The sequence below is a fragment of the Amblyraja radiata genome, chromosome 17 (genome assembly GCF_010909765.2).
Source record: "Amblyraja radiata isolate CabotCenter1 chromosome 17, sAmbRad1.1.pri, whole genome shotgun sequence".
NCBI lineage: Eukaryota > Metazoa > Chordata > Chondrichthyes > Rajiformes > Rajidae > Amblyraja > Amblyraja radiata.
The window spans coordinates 39,318,675-39,339,476 of NC_045972.1; the positions used below are offsets into that span (position 1 = coordinate 39,318,675).

The following is a 20,802-nucleotide window of genomic DNA, read 5'->3' on the forward strand; positions in this document are numbered from 1 at the left end:
TTTTATCATTTAAAAATAAATTGGATAGTTATATGGATGGGAAAGGAATGGAGGGTTATGGTCTGAGCGCAGGTATATGGGACTAGGGGAGATTATGTGTTCGGCACGGACTAGAAGGGTCGAGATGGCCTGTTTCCGTGCTGTAATTGTTATATGGTTGTTATATGGTATATGGATGGCTTCTAACTCCTCTTCAGTCTGGGTGCTGTTAACAATGAACAATAAATGCTTGTAATGCCTGCAACGTGTATTGAATTATATAAAAATTCAAAATTAATTATCTCTAATAAATTCATTAACCTAAAGCAATGTGAGAGATTGATAAACAAATCCATTTATTGTGCTTCAAAACTTTATTGTCCATTTAATAACACACAAAAATGTGTTTGTTCATACACCTCCAACTCTTATTGCTGCAGAATTGATCACCAAGATAATTTTACAAATTAAGAGTTTAAAAAGTGGAACTTGCAGGTGATTTAAAATGTTCTCACAAATTAACATTTTGGCTGTGGAGAAAGTGGAGGTACCAAAGGAGCCGCACAAATACTAAGCATCTTATTTATATCCAGAGAGACTTGTGATGATTTGTTGGGCTCCGACTTTTCTGGAGTACCTAAAGACAAACTTGGTGACGTTCGTAAAAGGGAATCCTCTTTGCTTTCATGATCTGTAAATATAAAATTTGATAATTTTATTAATTGCTTTTATTCATTAAGCTTTTATGCTTTGATAGGTAGATTGATATACATATTAAACAAATTGCAGGTACTTGTTTTGGTAGATTATATTCAATGTGACCTAATGTTGTGCATTAAAAACTTGAATTCCTTCTGCCAGAAGAAAAATAAGGAAAACCTAAGAGTTCATAGGCACGTGGCATACCAGGTTTTTACATTAACTTGGATATCTTGAAGCTATCAAGGGGTGCATTCAGGATATACTGTGCATTCAGAAAGTATTCAGACCCCTTCACATTTTCCACATTTTGTTACGTTACAGCCTTATTCTACAATGGATTAAATTCATTTTTTTAATCATCAATCTACACACAATACCCCATAATAAAAAAGTGAAAACAGGTGTTTAGAAATTTTTGCAAAGTAATTAAGAAATAACTGAAATATCACATTTACATAAGTATTCAGACCCTTTACTCTACTTTGTTGAGGCACCTTTGACAGTGATTACAGCCTCAAGTCTTCTTGGGTATGACGCTACAAGTTTGGCACACTTGTATTTGGGTAATTTCTCCCATTCCTCTCTGCAGATCCTCAAGCTCTGTCAGGTTGGATGGGGAGCGTCGATGCACAACTCTTTTCAGGTCCCTCCAGAGATGTTCGATTGGGTTCAAGTCCAGCCTCTGGCTGGGCCACTCAAGGACATTCACAGATTTGTCACAAAGTCACTCCTGCGTTGTCTTGGCTGTGTGGTTAGGGTCATTGACCTGTTGGAAGGTGAACCTCCGCCCCAGTCTGAGGTCCAGAACGCTCTGAAGCATGTTTTCATCAAGGATCTCTCTGTACTTTGCTCCGTTCACCTTTCCCTCGACCGTTCACCTTTCCTGACTAGTCTCCCCGTTCCTGCTGCTGAAAAACATCCCCACAGCATGATGCTGCTACCACCATGCTTCACCATAGGTATGGTATTGGCCAGGTAATGAGCGGTGCCTGGTTTCCTCCAGATGTAATGCTTGGCATTCAGACCAAAGTGTTCAATCTTGGTTTCATCAGACCAGAGAATCTTGTTTCTCATGGTCTGATGGTCAGAGTTCTTTAGGTGCCTTTTGGCAAACTCTAAGCGGGCTGTCATGTGCCTTTTACTGAGGAGTGGCTTCTGTCTCGCGACTCTACCATAAAGGCCTGATTGGTGGAGTACTGCAGATATAGTTGTCCTTCTGGAAGGTTATCCCGTCACCACAAAGGAACTCTGGAGCTCTGTCCGAGTGGCCATCGGGTTCTTGGGTCACCTCCCTGACCAAGGCCCGTCTCCCGCGATTGCTCTCTTTGGCCAGGCGGCCAGCTCTATGAAGAGTCCTGGTGGTTCCACAGTTCTTCTATTTAAGAATGACAGGCCACTGTGTTCTTCGGGACCTGCAAGGCTGCATAAATTGTTTTATACCCTTTCCCAGATCTGTGTCTCGACACAATCCTGTGTCGGAGGTCTACGGACAATTCCTTCGTCTTCATGGCTTGGTTTTTGCTCTGACATGCACTGTCAACTGTGGGACCTTATATAGACAGGGGTGTGCCTTTTCAAATCATATACAATCAATTTAATTTACCCCTGGACCTGCTATTAAATCTAAAGTGAAAAATCTGACTAACCCACGCTTTACGCTGTCTATTATGACCTTCCAATCTTAAATGAGTTTCTTGTAGAAGTAGTATCTGTTTTTAATTGTTTTAGATGAGAAAAAACATTATATCTTTTAACAGGACCATTAAGCCCCTTTACATTCCAAGATATAAACCTCACAGGATGGCCTCCATCAATGTCACCATTAGCCATATTTCTAAATACATATTTCAAAAACACATACAGGGTCTGCCATCCAAAACAATGCGAAGGCTGCATGTGAAAATACACAATGGAGAAAAAAAAAGTCTATTGCATTTGTGACATTCAAAGAATAAGCTGCCATTACCCAAAACATTTCCCTCATCCCTTTACAATAACAAGAAAAACCATTTAACCCCCAAAACCTAGATCTTCTTCCCCAACTGAGCACGATCACAGGCATCACAAAACAAAAAACTTCCAAAGCGTTCCCTAACTAAAACTTGAAATCCAATTGAGGGTGGGTCCCTTCTTTGAAATTTGTACGGTCGTTTGTTCTACCTTTAAGGTATATAGGCTAAAGATAACACAGGTCAAGCAAAGCATTATGAGAAAGAAAGAAATAAAAGTTGTATCCCAGAGAGCAATTCTAGACGTTTACATTTCCGCTGGTTGAAAGTCCTCGACTCATTAATCAGATTCAGCAGCATGGCAGTTCAGCTCAATCGAATTCCACAAATTAGACTGAAGAATGAACAAATCTTAAAATAATTAACAGTTTACCGCTGCAGAAGGCCGTGCCAATGCCCCATGAATATCCTAAAAGGTCATTGCTCATCACAGCCTTCATCTCCCCAGCGCAAGTGGTAAAACTCTTTGGCAGCCTCTGGTGTATGGAAGTAATGTTTTTTACTTTCATGCGTAACCTGGAGCCAGGCAGGATACAGGAGGCCGAACCGAATGCTTTCTCGTAGAGCAGGGATTTTATCTCCCTAAAAGCTGCACGTTTTCTCCCCAGCTCCGCGCTGAAATCCTCATGGAAAAGCACCCGCTGCCCGTGGAAGGACAGCTCCTGCCTCTGTCTGGTGATGATGCGATGTTTGTCCCGAAAGTAGTGAAAGAGAACCAGGAACACTCTTGGTCTAGATGGCTTGGTATTTGGGACATTCGTTGGTGTAGCACGCAAAAGCATGAGAGGTCTTGGGAAGAAATCAGCCCCCAGCACTTCTTCAAAAAATTCAGCCATGAATTTGACAGGGTCCAAGCCTTCCAATTTTTCGGGAATCCCGACCACCCTTAGGTCGGATCTCCGCGACCGATTCTCGAGGTCATCTAGCTTCCCTTTCAAAAGTGCGTTTTCACTCTGTAATGTAGCTATGGCGGCTTCGACGCTCACCAACCTGTCACTGTGGTCATTCAGGCCGTCTTCAACCTCGCAAATGCGTTCATCATTTGTTACGTAGTAGGACTTAAATGTTCATCATGTTTTACGTAGTAGTACTCCAGAGTGGTGTTCACCGGCGACAGAGCATCTTCAAGTTCTCTTTTTAGGGCAGAGTTTATCGCTTGTGTCATATCGGCAAGGAGTACTGAACGAAGCCTCTCGAGATCCTCTGGTAGTTCAGGTCCAGCACCAATGGCTGCAGCATTCTTGTTTGAGACTTCGCCATCTTTTCCCCCAGTTTTAGCTCGGCGGTGCATTTTATTTGCCGTTTCAGTGTCTAAACAATGCCTCAAGTTGTACACAATGTTCAATAGTGGGTTACCTCAAGCATATGACAATAATGAACAGGTAGACCTTGAGCAGAAATCGGGAGCCACGCTCACACACACCTGTTCACCCCATTCCAACCCGGAATTTATTTTTAATTACTTTGCAAACATTTCTAAACACCTGTTTTTGCTTTATTATTATGGGGTATTGTGTGTAGATTGATGATTTTAAAAGAATAATTTAATCCATTTTAGAATAAAGCTGTAATGTAACAAAATGTGGAAAACGTGAAGGGGTCTGAATACTTTCTGAATGCACTGTATCTGTGGTTTCAATAAGGCGTTGAAGACATATAACAAAACTGTATTTAATTTAATTTTGGCTTTTAGACCTAAAATACGATTGGCATTGATGTGAAGATTTTTAACGATGGAACAATGCTATTCTTGAACTCTGCAACAATTAAATGTTTTGAATTGACTGAATGAAAACATTCATTAATTATGAAAAATTCCTATCCTGCTAGAAAGTGCATGATTAAGCAAAAATAAACACATTGTTATTGATGAACACGTGAATGGTAAAAGCCAGTAATATGGACAGAAACACATTAACCAATATGGAGTCAAAAGAAAAAGTAACATTTCCATAAATCTGAATGTTCCCTCTGACATTTGACAGTGAACAATTCAATTTATTGCACTGGTAAAAAAGATGCCTGAGGTGTGAGATATGCCAAATATCCTCATGCTTTATTTAAACGACCACAATTTAAAAAATTCTCCTTGGGCCAAAATGAGTTAAAATGTTCTTGTCACCTGGAGACCACTGAATCTTTCTGAGAGGATCTGAAAGGATCAGAATGCTGTAAATCCTTTACAGTATTGTAGGGTTATAATCAATTGAACATTTAACCTAACACACAACTATCTTGATTGTTGGTTCCCTGGTTGGTTCAGGTCTCCAGCTCTTCACCTCCCATCCCTTCTCCCCCACCACCCCTACATTCATTCTGAAGAAGGGTCCCGACTCGAAATGTCACCCATTATTTTTCTCCAGATATCTTGCCTGACCTGCTGAGTTACTCCTGCACTTTGTGTCTTTCTTGATTATTGTCTTGTACCACTAAAGTTGGGAAGATTATTTTACCTCTGCTCTCCTTCCGTCTACCATAACACAACCGACCTCCAAAGTGAGCACTTGGCAGAATCTGAGATTCTGTATCACAGAACTTGATTTTGTCTCAGTTCAACTCTCCCATCCTCCATTCTTGCTAGTTAAGGTTTGAATGTAGTTGACAGAGAAAACATTTTTTTCTTCAGATCAGAATACATGAAATTAAATAAATTGAACTGTGCATTTGTGAATGTGGAATTACCTGTTGGTCGCGCTGTTTGATGGTTTGGAATGGGTACTTTTGCTTTGGTCTCACTAACATTTTCCTGGATGCTCTGTTCTTTATCACTCTCAGCAGCAGTAATTATGTTAAATTCTGGATTATCAAAATTGATGTATTGGTATAACATCCGCCGTTGTTTTCCTGCAGATACTATAAAACGAGAGCTGTGCACATGAAGCAAACTTAAAAACCTCAATTTTCTGCTGAAATTAGCAATAATCAGGCAAAGTAAGTTAAATATAATTGTCAGTAAATATAATTTTAAGGGCTACCAATTTATATTAATCTTGAAACCATTTATGATGCAATTGATTGGAAAATTGCAGCAGATAATGTGTCAGTAAATAAAACTTTTATCATATAAACATTGATAAAAATGTACTCGAATGTAAGCAGATGAACTGCCAATCATTATAACTAACCAATAAAACCAAACCTCTGAATATTGATTTTTTAAATAATAGACGATAGGAGACTACTTAGGCCAAATGGAACATCCTGTGCTTTAAAGATTTGTAATGAGATAGCACTGCATAATTTTATACAAAGAAACTTTCATTTATAAACCATCCTACACAACATATCTAAGTACCGTACTTTCAAAAAGATTTTTTGAATTTGAGATGCTGTTCTGGGTGAGAAACTTGAGATACAATCTGTGCTTTACAAGGCCCCACACATAGCATTGATACTGTGACTCCATTTTGAATGTTGGTTAAAGAATAAATATTTTGGCACGTCACCCAGGCAGACAGGATAAGGTATATATTTTATTTTAGTAGTTGAACATAAATATTAAGCCCTGCTTAGCTGACATCTGGTTCATGGTACAAATGTCATTACTAACTCTCTGTACCCCTGGTCTTGGCTGGAGTTTAGAAGAATGAGGGGGGGATCTCATTGAAATCTACCGGATAATGAAAGGCTTAGATAGAGTGGATGTGGAAAGGATGTTTCCAGTAGTGGGAGTGTCTAGGACCAGAGGGCACAGCTTCAGAATAAAAGGACATTCCTTCAAAATGGAGATGAGGAGGAATTTATTTAGCAGAGGGTGGTGAATCTGTGGAATTCATTGCCACAGATGGTTGTGGAAACCTAAACATTTGGGTATTTTTAAGGCAGTGATTGATAAGTTCTTGATTAGGAAGGGTGTTAAAGGTTTTGGGGAGAAGGCAGGAGAATGGGGTTGAGGTGGGAAAGATTGATCAACCATGAATGAATGGCGGAGTAGACTCGATGGGCTGAAAGGCCTAATTCTGCTCCTGTGTCTTATGGCCTGCCATTCTCCCCATCTTCCAAATGCCATAAATGACAGCTCAATCAAAACTGTTGAGCATTTTCTGAAAGAACCATCGAAGTTGGGTTTTTGTCTATCACTCACATTGCAATTGAACTGCATTTTATACTGGTACACTTGCATCTCTCATTGTTCTGTTAAGTACTTTGATATTTGTAACTCAAAACACTCTTGCCCCTCTTAATTAATCTCCATTTTAAAGGCATTAATACACTCTCCCCCACCATTAGCAATCTTGCAATTCTCAAGACATCAAGTTCTGAAAATCCCCCCAAATATTTTTCTCCTGGCTCCTCTTGAAACCTAACTCTCTCATCCAATGGTTGTTCATATGTCCGATAACAACTCCTTTGTGTCTGTGCCCTTTCAGTCTGATTAGACCGTTGAAATGGTTTGGAACATTTTCCTGTGTTTAAGGGTGCTATATCAATGTGTTGTGATAAACCCTATCTACCGTTCATCTCAATGGACAATTCTCCAGATTAACTGAATATTTTGCAAATTGTGTATATATTCATAGAAAATAATAAATTTTGGATTTAATATTTTGGGATTCCACATCTTTACATTTTACAGAAAAGGGTGAAAGTAGTTGACTCTATAACCATGGCAAATTTGATGGGTGCAATATACAAGATGCATAATAGTAAGTGTGCCACCATTGCAGCATAAGTTAATTTCTGAAGATAGGTCCATTTCCCACTTCAGCTGTCCTTAATGCCCACTTCAAGCAAGATCAATAATTTGGGGTTCATTTGTCTGGACTGCACAGAACTTCGCTGTGATCCACAGGGAGTGGAAAGAGTGGTCAGGCTTGTCTTATTTAGAATATTTACGCTGGCAGGGATAGGACATTGACATCATCAATTTGGATTGTATTCTAACTAGGAAAGATGTGGATTTATTAATTACACTCCCCAATCTCTGACATAATTGGTCTGTGAATATATTCATGCTGGTAAACTATAGTTAATTTAAAGTTTCAGAAATGTTCATGGTGCAAAAAGATATTACGCAATATTTATTTAACTTACATATTTTGCTGTTATTTTCTAGAGATACTGTGGATGTTTTTGGAGAGATTGCTGTACTATTTAGCAGCACCACCCCATCATTGCGTCGCTTTTTCTTATGGGCTCTCTTCTGCTGTAAAGTAACTGTTGAAGTATCAGGTTTACTGCTTTCAGTCTCAAGATCTTTGTATGAGTGTTCTTTTGTGAAATCTGGATGCTGGAAAATGTGGACTTCTGCACTGGCCCTAGAAGTATAGACAAAAACAATGCAATTCATTAACCAAATTACAATTAAGTTGAATGCGCCTAATAGAAAATAATTCAATGCATGCGATGAGTTAGGTTAAATGCCGAAAAGATTTTATATTTTTCATCATTTTATGTCCCCTTTTTGCCTTTTTATAGTCATGAAGCACGTAAACAGGCACTTCGGCCCAGCATGCTCATGCCAACCAAGATGCCCCATTTACACTAGTCCCACCCGCCCGAAGAAGTTATCACATATCTGCAAAATCCAACAAAATTAACTTAAAGTAACATTTAATGCATAGCTCTAATAATCTTGCTTTCAATAGATTTCTTTGAAAAATGTTATTATTAAGAGCTTTGATAGTTTTTTCAGAATATCAAAACAAAATGATAGCAATGCTGGCCTGCAATCTTACGACCATGGATCAGAAATGGTCTGCATAGTTATTTTGTGTGACCTATGAATGTAACATATTTCTATAGATTGCCTCTCTAAACCCTGAGTATAAATCCAACCTCTTCAAGCTTTTCTCATCCATACCTGGATTCAACTTTCCTTGAACAACCTCCAAAGATAATGTTTCCTTAAATAGGGAAAGCAAAATTATATACAGTACTCTAGCTGTGGTCTCACTAGTGTTTTATACAGTTGATGCAAGATTTACTACCTTTTATACTCCAATCCAATTGAAGTAAAATAGCATTCCATTAGCTCTCCTTTCTTTCCCCCACCCCTGCAATCAGTCTGAAGAAGGTACCTGGTCTGAAATGTCACCTATCCATGTTCTCCAAGGATGTGCTGCCTGATCCACTGAGTTACTCCAGCATTTGTGTCTTTCTCAGTAAATCAGCATGTCGTTCCCTGTTTCTGCATTCCATTAGATTTCCCACTGCAACAGTACGCTAGCTTTAAGCATTTCATACTTCAGGACCCTCAACCTCTTTACATAGAACATTGAAAAGTACAGCACATGAACAGGTCTTCGGCCTTCAGTCTGTGTAAACATGATGCCAATCTCATCTGCCTGCACGTAATCCACACCCCTCTATTCACTGTACATTCATGTGCCTATCTAAAAGCCTCTGAAATGCCACGACCGCATCTGCCTCCACCACCACTTTGTTTTCAGGCACCCATTATTTGTGTAAAATAAATTGCCCCGCACACCACCTTTAAACTTTGCCCATTTTCACCTTAAAGATCTGTCCTCAAGCCTTTTGACATTTACACCCTAGAAAAAAATAGGTTCTGACTGTCTACCTTACATGTGCCTCTCATGGACATCTATCACATTTTCCCTTGAAAAAATAATTCATTTGCCACCCTTAATGCATGATTTGAATATTAATCTGTTTTATCATTCCTCTGATTTAATCCCTACAAATAATGCTGGAACAGCCGAGTATTTCCAGCATTTATATTTTTGTTTCAAAGTTCACAATATTTAACTCCAATTTTACATGTAGTGTAGGCATCCCCACCTAGCAGCAGCTTCAGACTATATACCGACAGTGCAAAGTCAAACTGTCTTTGCTTTCAGGTCCCAAATTACCACTGGAGTAGAAAGCTACAGTCTAAAGTCATTTAAAATATTTTAACACAAATGCTGGAGACGCCCCCGCAGACCAGGCTTCGCAGCAAGAGGCAAACAATATTTACACCGTAAATATATTTTATCATTTTTTCTACTTCCATATTTTCCTTACCACCCTGTTATTCCTTGTTATTATCTAGTGCCGTTCTGATTCGGGAAATAGGATACGGCGGAACAGATCTTACTGTCTATTACTGGTGGTGTCGATAGGTGCTGCTGAGGGAATTCTCAGAATATGAATCACAGAAGCCCTGGCGGAGGGGCTGAGATCTCATTCATTTCAATGAGAATTATTGGAAAAAGATTTAGGAGCTAAAAGGCTTGCGTTTAAATAAGGTGCTTTAAGAACTTGCTTTAAGAATCGTTGTTTCGCTTTTGATGTCATTAATTATAAAAGTCGATTTATGGCTTTTTATTTGTTTTAAATACGAAATTTGAATTTCTTGATTATATCATTTTTAACTGCTACATCCAATTATAGGTTTTACACCTTGCAAAGCCCAACCCGCAATCTTTTTGCCTGTGAAAAGCTGTCGGTATACTTTGGAAAAGAGGCTTGCAACCCTTGGATTTCAAGACCACAATTTTGTTAACAGTTAAGAATTTTGTTTTTTTTCCTGAGATGTGCATGTTGTTGTGGTGGAATCTTGTTGGGGTGGAAGATTGCAACTTTCACTTGGTCTGCCCTGTTTCGACGAATGCAATCAACTCGGCATGCACAATCAAATAAGATCAAATAGAACAAGTTGTCCTACAACTTTAGGCTGTGCACCCCATACGCAAAAAGAAGAAGAATCTTGTTGATAAGGAGATATTCCTTTAAAATGTATTAATAGTATTATATAATAGTTTTACAATAGCTATTAATAGCTTTTCTGCTCCTTGCACGTTTAATGTAGAATATCTTTTGCACTGTTCAATCCACTTAATTTGATATTATTATATAACATATTTTACCTGATGTAATGGATATTGAATTAAGCTTCTTTATTTATATTATGCTTACGACTATGTAAAGTTTGAAAAAGTACAGGAGGTCAGGAACTTTTCCTTCCCGCTGTTACTAGCTGATTACCAATTGAAACAGAAATAATTTTCCCGTTCTCTGCAACAATGTGTGAAAATTAAAGGTTACTTTCTGGTGCAGTCTCAATGTTTTTCCCTAATTTCTTCCCTCACCGCCTCCAATATAGATAATTAGCTAGATGTATTCCATAGCACCAGTGAATCGTGACAGTAATATGGGCATTTTATTCAATTTTGGGATCATTTTTTAAATATATTCTCAATTCTTGCATGATATTCACATGTTCTATAATGAGAAAAGTGAATTATTTTTTGTTACAACTGGTCACTACCCATAGAGACCTCAGGAGAGTTGGCTGGTCTCCAATCTCCACTGCACAATGATTAGCACGTTGGGGTGAATAAACAAAGCTAAAGCAAAGTTTTATAGTAAGGGTCGCAGGGTACTTTTCTGGAGCAGACATACCGGTTGAATTTCACTGCCCCCCAGGTACGGGCAATGTTTGGTTACAAAGCCTCTAATTGTTCCTTAACCCATGAATCCAAGGTTATAGTAAATTCTTAATCATTTTGAGCTCATAACAACGAACTTGCTATTTGGGAAAACTTTAGTACAAACCAGGTATCAAACCTGTGGCATGTTTAAACAAATGCAAGTTGCATGGCACACACCTAAGCTACTTAAACATCCAATCTTAAGAATTTTAAAAAAATCATTTTAACCAAAAGTAGCATTACTATATCTCAAGAAAGCATTTCATTGACAAATATTAGTAAAACTATTGTATGAAAACGTATTGCTGTTGATAGAATCTTGCACTTATTCCAGGAAAATAATTTGGAGCTAAATATGTTATATTGTAACATAACTTCCCAATAATTCTTTGACATTTTATATTTGAGTTTTTGGGGGATTTATATTATAAACAATAATTACAAAATCAAAATTCAGCTATATAAATCATGCTACATCTGAACTGATCAATCGTGTACAGAAATCAAGCTAATACAAATAATGTAGAAAATATATATTCTAATTTATGAGAAAGCATTGTCAATATTTAGGCTAATATGTTTTTAAAAGAGTAGCCCTGTGGTAGTTAGATACAGTGCCATCCATTTGGCACAAAGACCCATCATTTATTTATTTGCCTCTGTACTCCACGATTTGAGATTTGGTTAAAGTGCACATTGTCAGATTTTGATAAAGGCCATTTTTATACATTTTGGTTTCACCATGTAGAAATTACAGCAGTATTTATACATAGTCCCCCCATTTCAGGGCACCATAATGTTTTGGACTCAGCAATGCCATGTAAATGAAAGTAGTCATCTTTAGTATTTTGTTGCATATCCTTTGCATGCAATGACTGAAGTCTGCGATTCATGGACATCACCAGTTGCTGGGTGTCTTCTCTGGTGATGCTCTGCCATACAGGTATTGCAGCCATCTTTAGCTTATGCTTGTTTTGGGGGCTCGTCCACTTCAGTTTTCTTTTCAGCATATAAAAGGCATGCTCAATTGGGTTCAAATAGGGTGATTGACTTGGCCTCTCAAGAATTGACCATTTTTTAGCTTTGAAAAACTCCTTTGTGGTATGCTTTGGATCTTGGGCAGTTCCTTCCCTCCTTCATACTTTGCTCTTGCCATCACTCTGATATAAGTTAATCTTTGTCTCATCTGTCCACAAGACATTTTTCCAGAACTGTGGTTGCTCTTTTAAGTACTCCTTGGCAAATTGTAACCCGGCCATTTTATTTAATGCGGTTAACCAGTGATTTGCATCTTTCAATGTAACCTCTTTATTTCTATTCATGAAATCTTCTGCAGACAGTGGTCATTGACAAATCCACACCTGACTCCTGAAGAGTGTTTCTGATCTGTCGGACAGGTGTTTGGGTTTTTTTCTTTATTATAGAGAGAATTCTTCTATCATTAGCTGTGGATGTGTTCCTTGGCCTGCCAGTCCCTTTGCGATTAGTAAGCTCACCAGTGCTCTCTTTCTTCTTAATGATGTTCCAAACAGTTGCTTTTGGTAAGCCTAAGGTTTGACTGATGTCTCTAACAGTTTTATTCTTGTTTTTCAGTCTCAGAATGGCTCTTTTGACTTTCATTGGCACAACTTTGGTCCTCATGTTGATAAACAGCAATAAAAGTTTCCAAAGATGATGGAAAGACTGGAGGAAAGACTAGGTGCTGAGAGCTCTCTTATACCTGCGTTAAGGATGCAATTAAACACACCTGAGCAATTACAAACGCCCATGAACCCATGTGTCCCAAACATTATGGTGCCCTGAAATGAGGGGACTATGCTGTAATTTCTACATGGTGAAACCAAAATGTATAAAAATACCCTTTACAAAAATCTGACAATGTGCACTTTAACCACATGTGATTTTTTTTTAAATTACAAATCTCAAATTGTGGAGTACAGAGGCAAATAAATAAATGATGGGTCTTAGTCTTTGTCCCAAACATTATGGAGGGCACTGTAAAATATATTTTCTTTTGCATTCATTAAAAGACGGCCTGGAAACACACACTACCATGAGACTGCAGCTGGGGAAATGTCTGAGTTAATTATATTTAAGTGCAAGTTTACCATGTAAGATGCTAACACAATTATAGGTCATGTTTCAGATAGGGCACAGAGATTAAAGAGGCTCTGGAGAATCCTCCTTAATAACCTCAAAGCACTAATGGTTTTATAATGTCATTATTTGTGCTTTACTGAAAAGACATTTTTGAAGTTTGTCATTGAATTTTTTTTGCTATTTATACTAATTTGAAACTGAATGAAACCAAGCCTTTTGTGAAATATTTTAATAATGCCCTTAGTTTTTTTTCCATCTGTCCACAGCTTTGACTATTCAGTCTCTGTAACTTTCCCCTATTTTACAAGCCTGTTTCTCCCTCAACGAGTCTTATTCCTTATTTCTCTCCCTTGGGCACCCACTCCCTTCATTTTAGTATCGAAAGCCTTGCTTCATGACTTCCACTATGGATTCCACCTTCTTCTATAAGTTACCAATAAAGGCTCTGCTAAATCTCTATAAAATATTCAGCCCTATGGAGGTGTTACCGGGAAACTGTATTCAAAGGAGAGATTGTAACTGAAGATGTTCAGCTGTGCTACTTAATTAAGTAATCACTTTAATTTTACTTAATAAAATTTGGAATAATTACTGGAACAGATGTTTCTGCTGTTGCAATTATTGTTCTGGAGATTTGTTCTACTGAAAGTATTATTTGAAATTAAGGATTTCAGAAATGCTATGAGAAGACAATTGTCTCAAATTGTGCAAATTATTCAATATCCTTGCTATACAGTCAACAATTTTATGTTGACAATGTTTTTCAATTCAATTACATACTTTGCCATCTTCTTTTTAAATCCATAGGTACATAGTAAGCTGTGAAGCATGGACATACTCTGATAGTTCCTCAGCTCGGGCAGTAGTTCCCCATACATTTTGATTTCTTCTTCATAAACCTTTGCATTCACAAGAACTGCCTTTCCTTTCTCATCCCACTGAAACAGAATGATAACAGCAAAACCATTTTAGCATTGTTTATGTGAAACCAGGAGTAAACTCCACATTGTGATATATTTCCTTACTGAAGTACAGTATTTTAAAAAAGTCTGTTTTTATAAGACTCTCATTTTCTTTATTCGTGTTTGCATATCTCCACGATACCCACATCAATTTGAAACTGAGAGGGTACACTAGCACTTCCACCACCTTACTCTTGAGACAGTCCCTTAGGATCTACATTGACTTGTTTCCAGTCTAGTTTTGTGTGTTTTGCTGCCAATGGACAAACTGCAGGCTCTTCCACAAATGGGACAGGAAGGTGGCTGATGGGGTGAATGGCTGCTTAGTTTGTGAGGTAGCGTGCACTTATTCATGGTGTCTGTGTGCTCCCACTGCATTGTTGCAAAGTTCTCAACATCATTCTGATTGCTTCTTCTCCATTTTGAGCAGCCGTAAGCTGGATATTTGCAGGAGTAGCTGAGGATACTACATTTCTTCAACAATTCTTTGGTTGTAACATAGACAATGAAGAGAGATCGAGCAACTGTCCATATGGTGCCAGCGCAATAACCTGGCCCTCAACACCAGCAAAACCAAGGAACTGATTGTGGACTTTGGAAGGAGTAGGAGGGGGACCCACAGCCCCATTTATATCAACGGGTCGATGGTTGAAAGAACTTCAAATTCCTGGGCGTGCACATCTCTGAAGATCTTTCCTGGTCCGAGAACACTAACGCAATTATCAAAAAAGCTCATCAGCGCCTCTACTTCCTGAGAAGATTACGGAGAGTCGGATTGTCAAGGAAGACTCTCTCTAACTTCTACAGATGCACAGTCAAGAGCATACTGACCGGTTGCATCGTGGCTTGGTTCGGCAATTTGAGCGCCCTGGAGAGGAAAAGACTACAAAAAGTAGTAAACACTGCCCAGTCCATCATCGGCTCTGACCTTCCTTCCATCGAGGGGATTTATCGCAGTCACTGCCTCAAAAAGGCTGGCAGTATCATCAAAGACCCACACCATCCTGGCCACACACTCATCTCCCTGCTACCTTCAGGTAGAAGGTACAGGAGCCTGAAGACTGCAACAACCAGGTTCAGGAATAGCTACTTCCCCACAGCCATCAGGCTATTAAACCTGGCTCGGACAAAACTCTGATTATTAATAACCACTTTCTGTTATTTGCACTTTACCAGTTTATTTATTCATGTGTGTATATATTTATATCATGGTATATGGACACATTTATCTGTTGTGTAGTAAATGCCGGCTTTTTTCTGTGTGCTTAAGCAAAGCAAGAATTGCATTGTCCTATACAGGGACACATGACAATAAACTCACTTGAACTTGAGTACACCCTTGAACTTTGCTTTTGTCCATCATGTAATTTACTCTCACTAAAGACCTCAGAGTGACTCTTTCTGCAGTCTGTTGAAAGGAATGGCCTGCCTAATGTAGCCGATTTCAAAGCATTCAATGATAAGGATGTTGGCCTGAGAGACAATACTGATATTGGTTCACTTGTCCTTGTGAATTTGGAGGATTTTGCAAAGGGGTATTGGTGGTATAAGAGACTGCAGATGCTGGAATCGGGAGCAGAACCAAGCTGGTGGAGGAACTCAACTGGTCAGCTACCATCTGTGGAGGGAAATGGACAGTTTCAGGTTGGGACCCTTCATCTGGACTGGCGGAGCATTTGAAATACCTACAGTACATAGTCCAAGTCGTAGAAACACAGAGGTAGAGAGGGATGACTGCTTCCCAATAGACTGTGCCAAGTTTGAGGTTTTGATGTACAGATACCCTTTTCCTCAATCAACCAAAGGCTGATCTGACACATGATGGTGGTGGTGGTGAATTTCACATCGATGACTACTTTAGTCCTCATAGCTTCCCGGGAGTAAAGAAAATTTGCTCCGTTCCTACGGGTGAGACACAACTTATCAATGAGAAAGATTGAAATAGAGCAATGGTTGTGGTTTGAAGACACAAGAAACTGCAAATGCTGGAATATGCAGATGCTGGATGAAAGGGAAATGGAGATGGGAAATGAGTGTATGAAAGAAGAAAAAGGAACTGGGTGTGGGTGATGGCGGGAGAAATGGATGCGCAGTGGGGTAGAGAGGAGGCCATGGGAAAGAGAGAGGGAATATGTGGGTTAGTACTTGAAATTGGAGAATTCGATGTTCATACCACTGCTTTGTAAGCTACCCAAGTGGAATTTGAGTGGAATGTGATAAGAAGTCAAAACCACCATACCACATCCCAAAAATAACAAGGCCTCAGCACCAGTTATTCTCACTAAAATGTTAAAACGCAGTGATGAAGAGCTTTAACCACAAACCCACAATGTGATTTTTGATAATATGTTGTGCACCTTAATCACAATAAATCAACCATTTCATTCTGGATTCTGAGAAAGAAAAATCTTGCATTGACTCAGTGTGTTCCCACTAACTCTAGTACCCTAAATCTACAAAGGCAGGGTGGAATCATAGTTTGTTTCTGCTTATCCCTGTGCCATGGGAAAATCCATGGGAACTTGCCAAAATAGCTGTTCAGGGTGAACCTCATCTAATCTACAACAGTTTGAAAATAGGTTCCCTGCAGATCTGAAATAAATTCCCCGGAGATATGCTTCAAGGGAGCAAACCAAAAATGCCACATACTATGAATCTGATTAGATCACTCAAGAGTCTGAATCTTGCTGAGATTTCTGGAACAAAATTTGTTCCCATGTTGGCTGAAAATAATGGTAAGTAAAAATAATTTTAACAGTTCCAATTTAGTTCCTAACTGGTATAATTATGCATGTGATCTTTTTTAAATATACATAGACAGAATGGACAGTCAGAATCTTCTTCCTAGGATGGAAATGTTAAAGCCTAAAAGCTATAGCTTTAAAATGAGAGAAGCAAATTTTAAAGAAAATGTGTGAGGCAAGTTATTTTTTTACACAGGTGGAGGTGGAGGCAGATAGGATAGTGGGTTTAAAAGGATTTTAAATAAGCACATGTATATCCAAATAACAGAGGGGTATGAATCGCGGTTAAGTTTGTCTTGGCATTATGTTCGGCACAGACATTTCGCCTATTCCTGCTTGTACTTTTTCTATATCCTATATTTTAAATAGAGGAGACATATGTATGCTTGCCAAACATGTACATTCTGTTTCCTAAGGAAATTGTTCCTTCATTGTGCCATAATCCAAGATATAAATTGCTGTCTATTAAATTTTAAAATGCAATGGCCTGAATAATCCCTCACTACTTGGTGTTGGTCATTTTCTTTACATTTGAAATTGTTATAATTAAAGTCAATATGGAGTCCAGAAGACTGCAACATGTCCAGTTATATTGAGCTTTACTCTTCTTCTTCTTATCGAGTCCACACACAAGATTAGAAGTTGTTCAGCCAGAGCTGAACACACTTCACGGCATCTGCACAATGGTGTCTGTCTTGCGCTTCTTGTGCGTCTTGTGCGTGGTGGTGGAAAGATTGGTTGAAACAGGGCCGCGACGTGAACGCTCTTTCCTTGACCCCAGCTTTACTATAATAGTGCAGGAGTAAATATTTAAAGAAGTTAGAGTGGGACAGAGAATTAAGTTTATAGGCAATTCGAAGCTGAGGCTTGAGCTGAGCAAGTGCTTTGTAGTCATCCCATCTTCATTTGGTTTGTTCATTATAGATTAGACCAGATCTGAGCCCAAAATATATGTTGGAAGAAGTGCAAGAGGACGGACTGTTTGTGGCTCTGGATGGTGGAGAGGGAAGAGATAAAAGGACAGATCTTGCATCTTGTGGTTGCATGGGAAAGTGCTGTGAGAAGAGGAGTGATTCATTAGAAGTGGAAGATAAAGGAAATGGCCCCTTCAGACTTCTGAAAGATTGATCTGTGAGTGTTGACGTTGGTGGATGGGAAATTGAGAATTAGGGGAATACTATCCTTGCTCTGTCTGTGAGGAGATGAAGTGATAGCAGAGGTACAGGACATAAATGAGAACCTTTCAAGGGCTATGTCAACGATAATAGAGTGGAAGCCATTGTTCCAGAAGAAGGAAGATATCTCAGACGCAATTGTATGAAAAGTCTTCAGCATGCACGCAACAACGATGTGTAAACAATGTGGTCCATTCAGGAAGTTTGATGGGAGGAAGTATAGTTGAGACAGCTATGGGAGTTTATTTGCTCTCAATTGATGATTTTCACTAACTTCTTCTTGCATGGAATTCTTTAAGATGGAGACGAAGCTGAGGTCTCTGCTGATAACTGATTATTGGGGATCCATAGGAGGTAGATGAGAAGGGTTAGTAAAAAAACTTTTCGACGAACTGTGCTCGATCTGATGTACATCTTGACATTGACCCCCACTGACCAATGACACCATGGCAGATACAAGAAATAAGGATTAAGCTGGAAATATAGTTTAATTAGTTGTAAATTGTGAAAAAAACTTTAAATGTTGAAACATCTTTGCATTTTAAGGGTCAATGCCAAACTCATCACAACATACACATGCTCATCTAAAGGAAAGTATGCAGTGCCTAAAGCCTAAAGTAGAAATGTGTCGGCCGGGCATCGCTCCCGGGAGCAGTAGCGGGTCGGGCTCGCTGTGAACGGATGAAAGCAGCCGTGTGGCGGCAGGGCCCAGGCTCCGAGGGGCGGCACTAGGTTGCCAGGGCGACGGGGCGCAGGTTACTCACACTGAAGCCTCGCACCTCGGGCTTCTCCATCAGCGTCGACAGCCTGGCGAAGAACCGCGCCGCCGGCACTTTGCGCGGGTTGGAATCGGATTTACTTTCGGTGGACGACATATTTTCCGTAATCTCACGGACGATGGGCAGCGGCGCCGCGGGAGAGAATGGCCGCTTGGTGGCGGCTCCACATCCTCGACCGCAACGCGAGGGTTTCCGTAACGCGAGGGACGGCCACTCAATTGGAGTCCGGGTAACCGTAAGGATGCTGCACAACGTTGCGTGAAAGTCCAGTTTGCAAGGGCAGTTCCCGTTTTAATTCATATCTTAACAAAGTACTTCATTTTATCCTCTCAAATTTACTTTCATTCATACATACCATACAGTAGCGAAACAGGCCCTTCAGCCCAACTCGTCCATGCCAACTACCAAGATACCCCATGGAAGCTAGTCCTAGTTCCCTCGCATTTGGCACATATCCTTCTAAACCTTTCCTATCCATGTAATTGTCCAAGTGTCTTTTAAATGTTATTGTGACCTGACTCAACTATCTCCTCTTGCAGCTTATTCCTTTTACCCACCACCATCAGGTTCCTCAGTGACCTTTGTTTGTGATATATATGAACAAATTATGATATATATGAACAAATTGGACATAAATATATATGTTGGTTAGTAAATTTGCGGAGGACACCAAAACTGGTGGGATTGGGGACAGCGAGGAGCACTGTCAAAGTATATAGCAGGATATATATCAACTACAGAAATGAGCAGAGAAATGGCAGAGGGAGTTTTATCCGAGCAAATATGAGGTGTTGCAGTTTGGGACATTGATTGGAAAAGTATGCAGTTAATGGTGGACCTTAAAAGCATTGATGTACAGAGGCTTCTTCGGGTTCATGTCACAGCAAAGTTTAAAGGAGATGTGCAGGGCAAGTTTTAACACAGAGTGATGGATGCCTGGAACGCTGCCAGGTGAGGTGGTGGGGTAGATATGATGGTAGCTTTTAAAAGGCTTTTAGATTGGCAATTTGCTATGGAGGAGATGGAGGGATATGGATCACGTGCAGGCACGGGAAATTAGTTTAACCTGGAATCATGTTCGATACAGACATTGTGGGCCGAAGGGCCTGTGCTGCACTGTTTGTTGTATGTTCTAGTAAATTATACATTTGAAACCTTGTGACTTAGAAAATAGGAAACATAGAAAATAGGTGCAGGAGGAGGCCATTTGGCCCTTCAAGCCTGCACCTAAGTATTTCAAAATATATTATTTCTTTATAACTATCTTTTAATTCAATGCGACTGCAACATGTAAGAGTCCTGTGTCAAACCTTTTTAGTAAAGCCGACATTTCTATTATAAAGCAATCGTCACAGGACCAAGATTGGTGTTTATGTATTCCTAAGGAAGGGTTGAGACGATATGTGCATAGCGGTTGGAGGGAGAAGCTGGAGGTGTCGGTAATATTTTGAAGTAAATATTACACTGAGGTGTTCTTTCTCTCCCTTGTTTCTTTTATTGATCTTTCTTGGCAATATATAAAGGAAAGTCCATTAAATGGCACACACCTGCTTCTGAAAAAACTGCAGATTGGAAAGATTTCCCAGTGGCTTCATAGTCAAGGTTACAGCAAAAAAAAAAAGCACCAGCTGAGACTTAAGAATGAGATAGGGTAAAATTGGATTCTATTCAGGCTTTTCTTTGGGTTGGCAAAAATGGCACATTGATGAGTGTTTTAGTGTGTGCTGCACAACTAATGGAAGTATGAATATACAGATGCTCATGTCAACTAGCATGCAATGCTGATTTGTCTCCAACACTGCCTGCTAACATCATGTCTTAACAGACGTAGTTGAATATGGCTTCAACTGTGAGTAAGATCCCTAATTAGGATCACCTGCAGAGATCATCAGCTATTTATGAGTAGGTTGCTGGGCTATTTCTTTCTTCTTGCATTTGCTGCTTTCAAATGTTGGCATGATGTGCAGAAATCTA

The 20,802-nt window shown here is 39.4% G+C and overlaps 1 protein-coding gene across 1 annotated transcript; it reads right to left on the reverse strand.

Moving 5' to 3' along the window:
• Positions 1-327: 327 nt before the first annotated feature.
• c17h16orf86 (chromosome 17 C16orf86 homolog) lies at positions 328-19,005 on the reverse strand. Its single transcript, XM_033036270.1, has 5 exons — positions 18,814-19,005; positions 13,949-14,106; positions 7,725-7,948; positions 5,373-5,543; positions 328-670 (listed from the first exon to the last, which is right to left on the reverse strand). Exons 1-5 carry the CDS (start codon positions 18,922-18,924, stop codon positions 498-500), a joined length of 837 nt encoding a protein of 278 aa, XP_032892161.1. The 5' UTR covers positions 18,925-19,005; the 3' UTR covers positions 328-497.
• Between the last annotated feature and the right edge of the window lie 1,797 nt (positions 19,006-20,802).